Here is a 15,476-nt window from a genome sequence, read left to right as displayed (position 1 = left end):
GACAATGGCCACACCTCCAAGGGTCCTGTCCTGAGTGTCTACAGGGCCTGGCGGTAGCTTGGCCAGAGCCCCTGGGTGCAGGATGTGTGTCTGTTAAGCCTCTGGGTCTTTATCTCAAAAGCTTCCAGCCCCACCAGGCTTCTTTCTCCAAGGTTTTCCTCCTGCAAGACCAGAGAGCAGGACCTTAGTCTTTAGTCAGGCCTTAGTCCACTCCTCTGAGGACCAGCCAGGGCCGGTGCCCTCCCTGCATCAGGATTCCGTTGCTCCATCTACAAAGATTCCTGCTGGTACTGGGCACAGTGGCATATATGTGATCCCAGCAACTCAGGAGGCTGAGGCAGGAGGATCACTAGTACCAGGCCAGCCTCAGCAACTTAGAGAGACCCTGTCTCAAAATAAAACAAAAAGGTCTGGGGATGTGGCTCAGGAGTAAAGTACCCCCTAGGTTCAATCCCTAATACTGGGGGAGGAAAGAGAGAAGAGAGAAGAGAGAAGAGAGAAGAGAGAGAGAGAGAGAGAGAGAGAGAGAGAGAGAGAGAGAGAGAGAGAAAGAGAGAGAGAGAGAGAGAAGGGGAGAAAGAAAAGAAAGGAGAAACTCCCCTTGGGCCTTGGTTACCTCACCAGAGCCAGATCCGGGAAGCAGGGGCTGACAGTCAGGGCCTTACCTCCGGGCCCTGGCTCCGGTAGACTGGGCAGATTTCCCTAGAAGCCTTCCTCCTGGGCTGAGCCCCAGAACCCCTGGGAGCCGGTGACTGCAGTTTCCTCGCCTGTGCCATCTTGGTGAAGATAAGGGTCTGGAAGGGAGCTCACTTCTTCTGAGCGGCCCATCCCTCTGAAGCCCTGGCTGGAGGGCACAGAGGAAGGAACAGGAGGGAAAGAATCTCTCTGGCCCATCCTTGAGGACATCTCCCCGTGCCAGCCTCTAGGGCCCCTGTGCCAGGGACATGGGTCTGCCTGGGGTTGTCATGGACTGTGTTTACTCTCCACCTGGCCAGACAGTGACCGTGCCTGCCCCAGAGCTGGGGCCATCTGTGTTGATGAACTGAACAAACTGACCCCACGAGGGACGTGTGAGCCTCTGGGGACTGCCAGGCTCTGTGTGAGCCTCGCTGGCCTGCCTCATGGGCCCGGCTGTCCGGAGCCCAGGGAGACCCTCAGGGCCATTCCTCTACACCAGGCACACACAGCCGGTCGCCTGCGTCCTTCCAAGGGCTTGGCTGACAGGAAATGGGTCTCGAGTGCAGCCAGAAAACTGGAGCCCAGACGCTGGACCTCACCAGAGTCGGTGCCAGGGAGGACATTCGATGTCTTCTCCCTGCCAATCATTGTTTCATCATTTAAAATGGATCCTTTGAATAAATTTCCCAACATCTTTAGCTACAAAAACTTAAAACAAAGGCTGAGGGTATAGGTCAGTGGTAGAGCTCTGGTCTAGCGTGGATGGAGCCCCAGCACCGCACCTAAAAAAGGAAAAAGAGAGAGAGAAAAAAACAGAAATTTAGAAACACCTTGTGTAGAAGTCTCGACATATAAAACAGCTGAGAGGGGACTCTGAGTATATGTCGGGGAAGCTCCAGGCTCTGTCTTGTCCACTCCAGGAACCCCAAGGCACCTTTACAGAACCAAAGAAAGGGCTTTGGAACCTCTGCTGAGTCACCTGTAGGACCTTCTGGCTGTGGTACTCCTGGTCCTGCCCCCAGTGCCTCTCTGACCAGATGTTCCCCAGGTGTTATGGTTTAGATGTGGTGTTCCCCAAAAGCTCACAGGTGAGACAACGCAAGGTTTGGGGGAGAAATGATTGGGTCATAGCCTTCACCTAATCAGTGGGTTAATCCCTAATGGGATTAACTGAGTGGTAACTGGAGGCAGGTGGGGTGTGGCTGGAGGAAGTGGCTCATTGGGGGTGTGGCCATAGCATACAAATTTTGTATCTGGAGAGTGAAGTCTCTCTCTTTCTTGCTTCCTGATCATCATGTGAGCCGCTTCCCTCTGCCACACTCTTCCACCATGATATTCCACCCCAAGGAATGGAGCTAGCCTTCTATGGACTAAGACCTCTGAAACCGTGAGCCCTCTAATAAACCTTTCCTCCTCTACAATTGTTCTGGTTGGGTCCTTACGTCACAACAGAGAAAAAGCTGACTAAAACACCAGGACACAAGGAGGGAGGGTGCTGAGGACTAGACTTCTGCCAGACTCACCTCCACATAAGAATCACCTGAAGCCAGGTGTGGAAATGACACCTGTAATCCCAGCAATTTGGGAGGCTGAGGCAGGAGGATTGCAAGTTGGAGGCCAGCCTGGGCAGTTTAGTGAGATCCCATCTCAAAAGAAAATAAAAATGACGGGGGGCGGGGGGTTCAGTGGTAGAGCAATTGCTTAATATGTGCAAGGGTCAGGGTTCAATCCCAGTAACCAAGAAAAGAAAGAAAAGAAAAAAAAAAAAAAAAAAAAAAGACAAAATAAGAAAAAAAATCATTGTGAATTTGATAAACTGTGAATGTCTAATATTCCTCCCCTAAGGACTCTGTCCCAGAGACTTAACTGGGTTACAGTGTGCCTGGGCATTGGGAATTTAAAAACCTTCCAGGTGATTCGAACATGCAGTCAGGGTTGGGAGTATAGGATTTAATAGACTCTCTCTCACCAGGCAGAACCAGGGCCAGCAAGAGAAGTAGGGAAGGTGGCCACAAAAGCACTGTCCCGGGAGAGAGGACTGAGATCCTGGTCCCAGTTCTGCCGTTAATTCGCTTTGCAACTCAGGACAAGTCAACACCCCTCTCAGCTTCCATCTCTTCATCTTGAAAAAGAGGCTGATCCCTTCTAAAAGTTCCAGTGGAAGAGAATTTAAGTTCCCTGTGAGGATGCTGCAGAATCTGTGTAGGGAGTACAATTCCTACACCTTAAAGGCCTTTCTAGATTTCTCTGTTTAGGATTTGGCAGAGGAAGGGTGGGGCTTCTCAGAGGTTGGAGATGCAGAGAGGTGCTCACTGAGGGTGGAAGTGCGCCTGTGCAGGCCTAGCCTGGGGCCTAGAGGCCTGGGGCTCTGTGCGGCCTGAGCAGCCCTGACCCCCTTTCCCAACCACCATTTCCCCTGTGTCTTTGCTCCACGCCTGCAGAGGCCTCTGGGTGAGAATCAAGGTGATTCCCCACTGAGGTGGGGAGTGAAGTGCTCATCTTTTCCCTGAAAGAAGTCAGAATGCGGGAGGGACAGAAGGCTCCCGCCAGTATGTCCTGGGCTCCTCTACCCTGCATTTGGGGTCGCAGGTTCCCAGGAGCTCCAACACCCTGGCCTGGGGAGCTGCCTGGAGTCCCGTGGCCAAGCAGGCCCAGTTCTAGGAGAGGAACCTGAAGAGCGGATCACTGGTTGACCTGGTACTTCTTTGTGTGTGATCCTGTGAGACCGAACCCTTGAATGCTACCACTGAGTGAGGTTTGTGCCTCTTCTGGCAGCTTCTTGAGGCTCAGGGAAGGGGAGTGACTTACTCCAGTCCTCCAGTTAGTGGTAGAACCGAGACCAGATATTAATAACAACAGTCAGTGACGTTAGTCAGTGTCCCTTTAGTTTTTCTTGTGTGTGAGACACGGCTGCGTAGGGTTTATGAAGGCTCTTTTATTTGACCATAGTCAGCGCGTGAGGTCACTGTTATTAACCCCAGTTGATAGAGGAGTCCCGGGGGGTTTAAGTGCTTCACCTATCACACACCTAGAGAGGGGCAGAGCTTAGACTACAGTCCCAGGCCACCTGACCAGAGCCTGCATGTGGGGCGTCATATTTAAGGAAGCGGGAGAGGCGCAGGTTTAAATTCCACTCATGAAGGAAAATCGTGTCATTGGAAAGCACCATGTAGGGCCTGGGCTGGAGAGGCCAGGAGGCGGAGACCTTCGGGATCAGGAGTGTGCGTGGAAAGGGTCGGGGTCCTCCGGCTGCTCAGGGCCTGGGCCTTCCCCCACGCTGCCCTCCCTCTCCTGCTGGGCAAGACCCCAGTCCCAGGGTGGCCCCGAGTCTGCCTTTGTTCTCCCATCCTCAGCTTCGCCTGCACCAGGGGCTTCTCTCGGCACCCCCACAGTCCTGCAGTGGACGATCATTCTGTCCTTGTGGTGACGTGGTTCTATTCGTATCTGGGGTCTTCACACATCCATAAGAGGAGATCGAGGAAGGTAACCGGTGTGACCCTGACCTGGACAGTCACACGGGAGGCACCAATGACGACCAGGCTCATCATCTTACCCCTCAGCATTTTCTGGCCCCTGCTTTACCCTACCATCTGGATAGGTGCTATGTGGTGTCATTGGTCAAGCATCCAAACTCTGGATTCAAACCCCAGCTCTGTCCCTTATCAGCTGTGGGACCTCACAATGATCTGGTGGAGTCATGACAAGGATAAGTTTGGTTGAATACCTGTGACGCCCCAAGACGGGCGCATGGCACACCGGCTCTTACTAAACTCCAAGGTCAGCAAATGAGCCCTATTTCCTGAAGCCCAGTGATACCCAGGTGACTTTGGGCAAGGTGTTTTTCCTCTTGGGGTCTTAGTCTTCCCCTCTGGACGAGGACTGACAGTACATCACAGAGGGAAGACAGGACCCTCAGTGCAGTGACATACTGGGTGCATAGTAGGTGCTCGCTGAGAGCCCAGCACCCCACCCTCTCCCCCAACAATCCCCTAGGCGCCTGGCCAGCGGAGGCAGACCTACAAATGCACCTGGCTCCTCCCAGGACAGGGTGCTTGCAACAGCTCCCTCGCCCTGCCTGGGACAGTCGCCTTGTCCTTCCTGCCTCCCCAGCTATTTCCCGAGCTCGTACTCCCTGGGTGCCCTTCTTCTCCTTTTTGGATCTGGTAGCTCAGGGGCAAAGGAAGTTTTGATGGCAGTAGTTACCAAGGGCTTCCCTCCCATTTTGTCCCCCAGCGTCTCCCTTAGAAACAGGCAAGCAGGACCCTTGCTCAGGGCCCTGCCTCAGGGACTTCCTGCACTGTGGAGTGCCTTCCTCAAAATGTCCTAAGGCCCCTCTGCTGCCCGGAGTTGGCCGGTTCCTCAGCACCTCCTGGAAAGGCACCCCATTCTGCCTTTGCTCCTGCCTGCATGCTCTCTGCCCCTCTGCTCTCCCCAGGCCCCCAGGAGCTCCGGGACCCCAGCCTGGGGAGACATCCTGGGGTCCTATGGCCCAGCCCCTGTTCTAGGAAGGCAGCTCGGTGAGGCTCATTTCCACTGGTTGGTCGGTACCTTTTTGAATGCTGTCATAAGACTGGCCCACCAGAACAGGCTGATGTGCTGATCTAGCGTACTTCCAATTCTTTTTTTCCTCTCTCTCTCCTTCCTTCCTTCCTCCCCTCCTTTCTTCCTCCCTCCCTCCCTTCCTTCCTTTCTTTCTTTTCTTCCTTCCTTCCTTCTCTTTTCTTGTGGTACTAGGGATAAAAACCAGTGGTACTCTACCACTGAGCTACCATTTTAATTTTATTTTGAGACAGGGTTTCACTAAGTTGTCCAGGCTAGCTTTGAACTTGGGATCCTCCTTCCTCAGTCTCCCAAGTCACTGGGATGACAGGGGTGTGCCACTGTGCTGGGTTTCAAACAGTAGCTATAGGCAAGGACTCCTGGAGCCCTGACACCCTAGGGGTGTCCTTACCCTCATCCACGTACTCCCCTTCCACAAAGAAACCACGAACCTCTCAGTTTAATGGACGGAGAAACTGAGGCCGAGGGAGAAAAACCAACATTTCCCCACATGCTTGCTGGCCAAACTTCGGCAGAATTCCATGGATTCTGACTTCCGCTCTTGTTGCTTTGAGCACATCTCCCCTTCTTTTTGTCATTCTCTTTCCTCCTGCCTTGTCCTGAAAGCTCTTCTGAGATGCTCTCTCCCCACGCTGGGCCTCCCAGCCTCCAGTGCACCCACATACCTCCACAGCCTCTGACTCCCCACTAACAGTAGTGGGGAGGGGCTGGGCCAGGATTCCCTCTGGGGCTCTCAAGCAAGGGGGCGGGGCCTGGCTTGGGGCAGGGGATTCAAGGGAGAAGCCCTCACCCCTGCCACCCCTGTCCTCATTCCCCGTGGGTCCTCAAAGCCCCTTTTTCCTTCCAGGATGCTGCAGAACAACCAGCTGGGAGGGATCCCGGCAGAAGCGCTGTGGGAGCTGCCGGGCCTGCAGTCTCTGTGAGTCACCCCAGGGCTGTCTCGGGGATCACCAGCTTCCTGGGGCCTGAGTCACAGTGCAGGCCCCCCGCCTCCACCCTCCCTTCTCCTGCAGGTCCCCTTCTCCACTCTGTTCCAACAGCTGGCTACCCCTGGCTTCGGTTTCTTTGGGGTTTTTTGTTGTTGTCGGCAGCGGTGTGTCTGTGTACACTTGTGTGTGTTTGGGGGAAGGAAGACCTCCACTGCAGGGCTGTGGGAATGGGACCTCCCCAGGTAGGGCCACCGGGGCAGCAGTCCTGAGGCAACTGGCCTTCTGCCATGGCAGCCTGGGGTGCAGGGTGGAGATTGCCGCCCCAGAGAACGTCGGGAAGGGGCCGTCTCCTCCACATAGGCTGCTCCTGCCCCAGAGGCTCTGCACGAGGAGGGAAGATGGGAGGGAGGACCGGTAGTCATGGGCCACCCGTGACAGCCCCCATTCCTCCAAGGAGCCCTGCAGTTCCTCTCTTAACCAGCAGGGGCATTATGGCAGCAAGACCAAGCCTGTGGGGGAAGCAGGAACAGGTGCTCCAGGGGGATGGAACCCAACCCAGTGGTCCTCTGGATCAGTGCTGGGTTCTGTCCACACAGAGCAGAGCACAGACCTGGGACAGGGTAGGTGCCTCGGAAGTGCCTGTGGAACCCCGCTGTATTTTCAGTGACATCTCATTATCCTACTGGAGAATGAATTCATATTTTGGGAGAAATCAAAGTTGGAGGACAAGATTAGGCATGACAGTAGCCAGCAGGAGGAACAGAGACACTGACAGCATAGAGGACAAAGGCCTCTGGTATTCGCAGCTTTAGGACCTGCCGTGGCCCGGCCCAGTGCAAGGATGTGGAAGTCAGACGACTCAGAACTGTCCTGCCTGCCTTGAGTGGCAGGTGGGGAGGTGGCTTTTCTCTCTGTGGCTGACATTTGGCCCCCATTTCACCATAAAAACATGTGTCCAGTGGGGCACAGTGGCCCATGCCTGTCATCCCGCAGCTCAGGAGGCTGAGGCAGGAGGATCGCAAGTTCAAGACCAGCTTCAGAAACTTAGAGAGACCCTCAGCAATGTAGCAAGACCCTGTCTCAAAATTAAAGAGGGCTGGGGATGTGGCTGGAGGGTAAAACACCTCTGGGTTCAATTCCCAGTCAAAAAAAAAAAGAGAGAGGAAAAAGAAAAAACCCAGTCATGGAGGTCCTGCCTAGCTAGCTGTGCCACGGCCACCATGTTGAGGTCCTTTATCCCCTACACTTCGGGGGCCATCCTCTAACTTCCTGCTCTGTTTCCAAACCTCAGGGCCTGCCCTCCCCCACCCTGCCTGAGTGGCCTGGGTGACAGAACCTGCTTCCCCTCATTTTCTCGTCTTTTCACCCTCCATCCCAATGTGTCTAGGCCTGTGGCCCCAGTGGCCTCTCTGCTTCCAGCCAGCCCCACCCCTGGAAGAGCCAGCAACCCTGGTGCCCCTCGGGCCAAGGTCAGGAGATCAAAGGCTAGGAAAGCCTGTGCTTGCTCCCTCCTGGCGGGGCAGACTAAACATTTACTTAGGGCACCAGCAATGGACGGGGACAGCCAAAAATAAGAGGGGTGTGTGTGTATGTGGGGGGGTTGACATTTCATCCAGAGCATCAAAGAGGACTTCATGGGAAAAAATTTGGACTTCACTGGACAACTTTGCACTTATTTTAAGGTTAAGTTGTTTTTAAATTTTTTTTAAAATCATGGATCCCATTTTTTGCTTAGGGGTTCTAAAGGTCTTACTTTCAGACGAGGCTGGAGCTTCTGAGTTAGACACATAGTTTCCCCTACACTTTCTGGGCCATGGGCAGCCCCTGTGGCTTGGAGAACTAGATAGTTAGTGTCCATCCCCAGCCCCCTGGCTCCCTGATGCTTGGGTGGATCAGGGTAGGGGGCAGACACCCCATTCCCCGCTTCCCCAGATGTAAGACGGATGAATGGATTTGCCTCTTGCCGTCCTGTGAGAATAGCACCAGCCAACCAGAGAGAAAACTTGGCTTGTGGTCCTGTGGCTTGTGCCAACCCTGACTACTGTGGGGCTAAGTATCCTCCCGGCCTACCTCACAGGGTTGTCGCGAAGATGAGTGTGGAATACACATGAGAGGGACTCCAAAAGATTGCACCCAGCTGCGATATGCGGTGATGTTACTGTAATATTGTTTATCTAAAGGGTCATCGATTCATTCATTTTGCAAATAATGTTGAGGCCTTACTGGGGCAGCAAAACCTGAGTTGAGTTTTGAAGGATTAGGAAGTGTCAGTCAGGTGAAGAGGAAGAACGTCACAGGCAGAGGGAACAGTGCACTCTAGGGCACAGAGATAAGAAGGCATCCTGAGTGTGCTCTGGAGAATTTGCAGAGGGAACTTGGCTGAACCGTATGTGTCCTGTTGGGAGCCCAGTGGGAAAGGTGGTGATGGGGAAAGATCTGGAACTAGCAAGCGATGATGCCTGATGGTAGCAAGGACTTTGCTAAAGATCTGGACTTTATGCTTAAGACAGTGGGGAGCTGGGCTGGGAGTGTGGCTCAGTGGTAGGACGCTTGCCTGGCACGCATGAGGGCCTGGGTTCCATCCTTAGGGCCTCAAATTAAGTGGGGAGCTGTCAAAGGACTCCTAGCAGGAGAGCAATGTGACGGGGTTTGGGTCTCCCCTCCATCATTTTGGCAGCAGATGGAGGCCAGCCTGGAGGTGGGGAGCCAGCAAAGAGGCTCCTGAGCGAAGGGAGCATGACAGTGGTCAAAGCAGGGACAGTGGACAGAGGAGATGTTGGTGGACTCTGGAATGTCAAGAAGCCAGGTCAGGACTCTGGCATCGGACTCCCTGGGTTCAAATCTCACCTCCTTCACTTACCATCTGGGAGACCTTGAGCAGATTACTCAACAGCTGTCCTTCTGTTTCCTTATCACTAAAAGGGGGGTGACAATGGTATCTATGTCCCTCGATAGGATAGCAAGAGAGGAGGTGATGAGCGCAGACAACTTAGAACAATTACTGTTATGATTCGTAGTAGCATCGATGAATGAGGGAGTTGGAAAAAGGTCAAGTTGACAACCGGTTCTCTGGCTTTGACCTCAGGGTGGGTGGAGAATCAGGTCACCAAGAGCTTGGCACATGATAAGAGCTCATGATGAACGTGTTGGACAAGTAGTAAATAAGAAGTGAAGCCAGAGGGTGACCAGACAGGCTGGAAGGTTGGTCACTCTGCCTGTGGGTCACCAGCGTGTGCGTGTGTGCATGTGTGTGGTGAATGGGGGATGCATAACCCAACCCAGGGTCTGTGTGATTGATGTGACGTCCTGAGCTTTGGGAAGATGAGGATTCGAGGACAGACAACCTCAGACCTCAGTGTGGTGCTGCTGCCCGTGTTTCTGGTCCCTCCCTCTTGCACAGCAAGACCAGCCCCGGTTGCTAGGCTGAAGGGAGAAGTGGAATAAGGGCCATATGTGGAGCCCCTGTGAGCCAGCGACTGCCATCCAAGGAGGAAACAGAGACACAAGTGTGGGGGTTCTCCAAGGTCAGGACTGGCGAATTGGGAAGACAGACCTGCACCCGGGTTGTTGGACTCCAGAATCTGCAGGACAGGCCATTTTTGGTGGCCACCATCAGTGACCTTCCTGCTTTCCCAGGAGTATCAGCAAAACCAATAATGAGGAAGGCACACAGGGGACACACCTCTGCCTGCGCTCCTCCAGGGGTGGGGGTTCTCCCCAGAGCAGGCAGGGTACACCTAGGGGGTCATCCCTGGAGATGACCGCTCTTCATCTCCAGAAGGGAGGGGTCCCTGCATCCTCTCAAACATTCCCGGAGCCTCAGCCCGGTGGTCCTGCTTTCTACCAGCTAGAACTGGACTTGGGGGAGTAGGAACTAAGTTTGGGGTAATCTTAGGTGGGGCTGGGTAGGGTTGGGGCCAGCCTGCCCAGCATTCCAGGCCCCAGGTACAGAGTCAGACGTGGCGCACAAGCTGTTTGGCTTGGCACCTGGGCTGGCAGCACCCAGCCCCCCAAGTTCCCCTCCCTGGATACACTTGCTTCCTTCCCCAGCTGATGTGGGAGGGGGAGGGCGGTCACGCCAGACGTGTCACGCCAGGCTTGAGCGCAGGCCAAGAGAAACTGCGGGAAGCCAGCGGAGACAGGGGGAAAATAGAAACTGGTGGGGGCGAGGCAGGGCCCGGGAGGGGGGAAAGCGGGAAAAATAGAGCAGCAGCCCAGGAGGAGCCGGGCACGGAGCTGCTCCCACCGGCGGTCCCAGGAGAGGAGTCGGGAAAGCACAGTGGCAGGAATAAAGGGGAGAAAATAGAAAAACAGCCTGGTCCTGGACACCCTAGGGGGGAAACGCATAATTACAAAGGACAGCCACATGAAACGTGTGTGGCGCTGGGAGATTAATCAAGAGCAGCACCAGACTCCCAACTGGAACCCGCTAGGACGACCACAACCCCTTCGGCTCAAGGCAGCCGATTGAAAACACGCTGGCAGCCGCCGAAGGGAAAGAGGTAGAGAGGCTGGGTGGAAAGATGTGTGCGTGCGGATGTGCCCGCGGGCACGGGGAGGTCGCTGGGCTTGGGGCAGGGAGGAGTGGCTCCCTCTTGGCACACTTCAATATGTGAAGCACATTCTCTCATTTAATCCTGGAAGCCCTATAAAGTAGCTTCTATCATGTCCACTTTATAGATGGGGCAACTAAAACCCAGAGAGACGAAGGAACTTGCTTAAGGTCACAGAGCTAGGATAGCATAGAGCTGGAATTTTAGTTTGGTTCTGAATCCAAAGCACCATGCTCTTCACCTTTATCCTTTAGTACCTCGCTGAAGCTACAAGTTTTAGGATTCAGAGACTTAGATTTAAGTCCTGGTCCTGTCACTAAGTAGTTGTAAGGGAAGTCATCTCCCTTCTGAGTCTGAAGTTCCTCATCTCTAAAATGGGAGGGTCAAGTGGGAGGATTGGGAAGAGCATGTCATGCCATAGAGATACAAGGATTTCCTGATGGGATGACTGGCTTTGGAACTGCTTGTGATTACTGTGTGCTTGTTCTCTCTGGGCCTCCGTCTTTCTCTGTGCAGTGGAGAGCACCCTCCTCGAGCCCTTCCAGTCCCCCGAGGATGCTGCACACTTGAGGAGGGATCACCTGCACATCTCAGGAGAAACGACGGTCATTCTGCCCAATGGCAGAGTTCCCATGGGAACAGGGATAGGAGGTATTCCCAGGGAACGCCAAATGCAGGGGGCTTCCGGACAGGCCCCTGTTTCCATACCTCTGACCCTCCTCCAAGGGTTAAGTTCTGTCCCCAAATAATGCCCAGGGCCAGACTAATAAGAACCAGCACTTGGACAACATTTGGCCAGTACGAGCCACTTGTTTATTGCCTCAGTCCTCACCATACTCCTCTGGGACAGATATTGCTAGTCAGCTTGTCACCCCACTGTATAGATGAGCAACTGAGGCACAAAGGGTGAAGTGGCTTGTCACAGCACCAGGGCCAAAATTCAGGTGGCCACATCGATGTTTGGCTCATTTCATAATAGCCAAGCTTCGGAACCAACCTAGGTGCCCTTCGTCAGATGAATGGATAAAGAAAATGTGGCATATATACACAATGGAATATTACTCAGCCATAAAGAAGAATGAAATTATGGCTTTGCTGGTAAATGGATGGAACTGGAGACTGTCATGCCAAGTGAAATAAGCCAACCCCCCAAAAAACCAAACGCTGAATGTTCTCTCTGATATGTGGATGCTAACACATAATGAGGCAGGGGGTGAATAGAACTTCATTGAATTAGACAAGGGGAAATGAAGGGACGGGAAAGGGGATAGAAATGGGAAAGGCAGTAGAATAAATTGGACCTTCCTATGTTCGCATATGAATACATGAAGACATGACCTGTGCAACTGTGTCATGTTCAACCACAAGGACGGGAAGTTATACTGCACGTATGTATGATATGTCAGAATACATTCTACTGTCATGTATAACTAAAAAGAACAAATAAAAAAAATTCAGGTGGCCCAGCACCCACACACACACCTGTGAGGCAGGGCTGCCTCCCGGAGCAAGTCTGAGGCGTTGAATGAGGAGGCTGCCAACGTGGGGCATGGGCCATTGTGGTGTTTCCACAGTACTCACTCCCAGAGCGGGCCTTGAGCAGAGCTTGGCCGGGAGCAGCTGGAGGATGCTGGATTGTCCTGCTTTGGCCCTTCTCTGAGGAGTTCTAGCACTAAGCAGGCCTTCCAGCTTCAGAGAGTATGGGGGTACTAATACCTGTTTCCAGTAGCAGCTCAGCCATCTTACCCGGTATCAGGAGGAACATATGTACCTAGAGCCCCAGCTTACGCACAGGTCTGAGAAGGGACAGGCCATGCCCGGGACTCTCCCAAGGGCCACAGATGGAGCCAGGGGTGGAACAAAGTCGGGTCTTGGGTGAGGGTAGGATAGTCCAGCCATGGCTTCACTCCTCACCGGCAGCCTGCTGGAGGCAAGCCTTCAGGAGGCCCTAGAGGGAGGCCTGGGTGATTTCAGAAGAAGGAGCCAGTTCTGCGGGGGTTGGGGGGATTCCCTCCAGGAGGCCTGCTCTTGGGCTTCCTGAGCACTGAGGGAAGGAGAGGCCCAGGAGACGAGGAAGGGATGGAGGCTAGAGAGCGGGGAACACCCGGACAGAACTGACAGAGCAGTGTACGCTCTTCTCAAGGTGTGGTCTCCAGAGCAGCAGCAGCCGCACTTGGGAGCCTGTTAGAAATGCAAGTCCTAGAACTAATGGGTCAAAGTCTCTGACAGCGGGCCCAGCAATCTGTGTTTGGGGAAGCCCTCTAGAAGATTCTGAGGTGCGCTGAAGATTAAAAACCGCTGACATGGGAAGAAGGTGGTAAAAAAGCCACCACAAACTAGGTGGCTTCAAGCAACAGAAATTCATCCTCTCACAGTCCTGGAGGCCAGAAGCCTGCAATCAAGGAAGTTCTAGGGGAGGATCCTTCCTCGCCTCATCCAGCTTCTGATGGCTTCACGTTCCTTGGGCTGCCACCCTTCAATCCCTGCCTTCCATCTTCACATGGTCTTTTCCTCTTCTCCTGGGTCTCTCTTTTATAGGGACACTTGTCACTGGGTTTAGAGCCAACCTAAACCCAGATCCTGATGATCTCATCTCAAGATCCTTAATTTGATTATACCTGAAAAAACCCTTTTCCAAACAAGGTCCCATTAATGGGTTCTGGGAATTAGAACACTGATAGATCTTTTTTTGGGTGGTGGTGGGGGATCGCCATTGTACCTACTATCAGGGATGATCAGGAAGGAGGGGCAGTGAGCCCACATTCCATGGTACAGGACGTGGGGCTGAAAAGCTGAGGTTGAGTCTGGGGGATGACAGGGAGGTCAGGGGGATCAGCTGCCCTTGAGCCAGCTGTGCCTGCATGGCGGGACTCTGGCAGAGAGAGGACAATAGCTGACAGAACAGGGGAGCAACACGGCCCTGAGGTCTGGGAACTCTGATCCACGGTCCCATCCTGAAGTCGCCCACCCCGCCATGGAAATGCTCCTTGTGCTCCCCACCCCGAGCTCTGCAGGTGATCTGGTGAGTGCTGTCAGCACCCCCAACTTGCCAGCCAGCCGGGGAGGACCCTGGGACCCAGGCGTGCCCTGGGGTCCAGCCGAGGGGTCCCGAGGGATGCACGAGGTGGCAGATGGCCTCCCTGGCACGGCTATTTCAGGCTCCATGATTATATGCTGCTGTATTTGGATCTTCCCAAGGTTCCGGGAGTTGATTACTACATGCGTCTAGGGCAGAGGCAGCTCTGAGGTGGGTGAGTGGGCAGGCTGGCAGCCCCCTGCAGCCCATGAGGGTCTGAACATGGGTAATTTGCCTCCTGAGAGATGCTAGGAGAGTGTCCAGGGTGGGCTGGGGCCTGGGATCTGGTGGTGATTCTTCCAGCCATAAATGCTGGTCTGGAACAGACTTGGCCCCAGCTGGGCCACCCAGGAGCAGCGTGGTGCCTGGGCCCAGTGCAGACTTACGGGTCTCCTCAGCTCCCCTGCCGCCTCACTGACTGTGGTGCCGGGGGCTTTTGCTGGCCAGACATTCTTCTCTAACTGGGCTGCTGCTGAGCTCTGCAGAGCTCTAGCAGGCTGAGGCCTGAGAGACAAGAGAAAGAGCACCCAGGGTGTTGGGAACTGGTGACTCGGGTTTGGTTTAGATGCAAGTAAGCCCCAAGCAGAGCCAAGAGGTGGTGAGGACAGAGACGATTTCTCCTAGCTCTCCTCTCCCGGAGTTAATGCTTTCCCAGTAGCACAGTCTTGGCCTGGGTTCTGGGAGTGTCTGGAGAGGAGAGGAGACTCCAACTGTTTCTCCTTCCATCCATTCATCCATCCATCTGTCCATTTATTCCTTCCGGCTTTGTAGAGTGCTTGACATGCCTGGCACAGAAGACACTGAGATGGTAAGGGCTGTGCCTTTCAGCAGCTTGTGGCTTGGTGTGGGAATGACCGACACACTCAGACCCCATCTTCCCTCCCACCCCACATACTGTGGACATTACGTTCTGAGACAGAAAAGCCAGCGCAAGTGAACACCATGTAGAATTAGTTTATGAAAGGGAGTTGACTACGGTGATGAAAACCAGGTGAAGCCTAGCGTCTGTAATGAGAATCATACTGGTAGTTCATGTTTGCCGAGTGCTTCCTGCTAATTACCAGGATCTAGGTTAATGCTCAGCAGACATCTTCCCATTTCTTCCTCGCATCAAGACTCCTTGGGAGGTGCTATGTTCCCCATTTTACAGAGAAGCAAATGAAGAATTTGGGAGCTCATAACAGAACTGGTAGAGGCTTCATCTGAGTTCTGAGGCTATGCACACTCTTTTTTTTTTTTTTTTGTATGGGGGATTGAATCCAGGGATGCTCAACCACTGAGCCATATCCCCAGTCCTTTTTATTTTTTATTTTAAGACAAGTTCTTCCCGAGTTGATTAGGGCCTCGATAAATTGCTGAGGCTGACTCTGAACTTTTGATCCTCCTGCCTCAGCTTCCCAAGCTGCTGGGATTACAGGCGAGCCCCACCACACCGGCCTATGCATGCTCTTAAGAGGCTTTGACATTCTGCAGAAGGGCAGCTGTGAGGGCCGCTGGAGACCTGGTTCCCAAGACTGCCTTACAACAAAGGGAAATTTACAGAGTCCCAGGCACCTTCTCAGACCTCCTGAATGGGAATCCTGAGAGTCTGGGCCCAGGAATCTTTTTTAAAAAGTCCTTCTAGGTGACTGTGATACAGAGCCAGGTCTGGGGACATCCTTGCTGCTCAAGGATGTGAAT

The 15,476-nt window shown here is 53.7% G+C and overlaps 1 protein-coding gene across 4 annotated transcripts in view; it reads left to right on the top strand.

Annotated features, from left to right (window-relative positions):
- The window catches only part of Lgr6 (leucine rich repeat containing G protein-coupled receptor 6), a 118,974-nt gene that overhangs the window by 34,368 nt on the left and 69,130 nt on the right, over positions 1 to 15,476 (top strand). For 3 of the 4 annotated variants that reach the window (XM_047521691.1, XM_047521689.1, XM_047521687.1), the window contains exon 4: positions 6,086 to 6,157. The exons of the other annotated variant lie outside the window; for it this stretch is intronic. In XM_047521691.1, the coding sequence (XP_047377647.1) occupies positions 6,086 to 6,157 (72 nt within the window). The remainder of the gene's footprint in view (positions 1 to 6,085; positions 6,158 to 15,476) is intronic. 4 annotated transcript variants of the gene reach the window in all.

Source organism: Sciurus carolinensis, chromosome 12 (assembly GCF_902686445.1).
Source record: "Sciurus carolinensis chromosome 12, mSciCar1.2, whole genome shotgun sequence".
In the NCBI taxonomy this organism is placed as follows: Eukaryota; Metazoa; Chordata; class Mammalia; order Rodentia; family Sciuridae; genus Sciurus; species Sciurus carolinensis.
The sequence above is the reverse complement of the archived record's forward strand: the minus strand, read 5'-3'. Positions and strand labels throughout refer to the sequence as shown.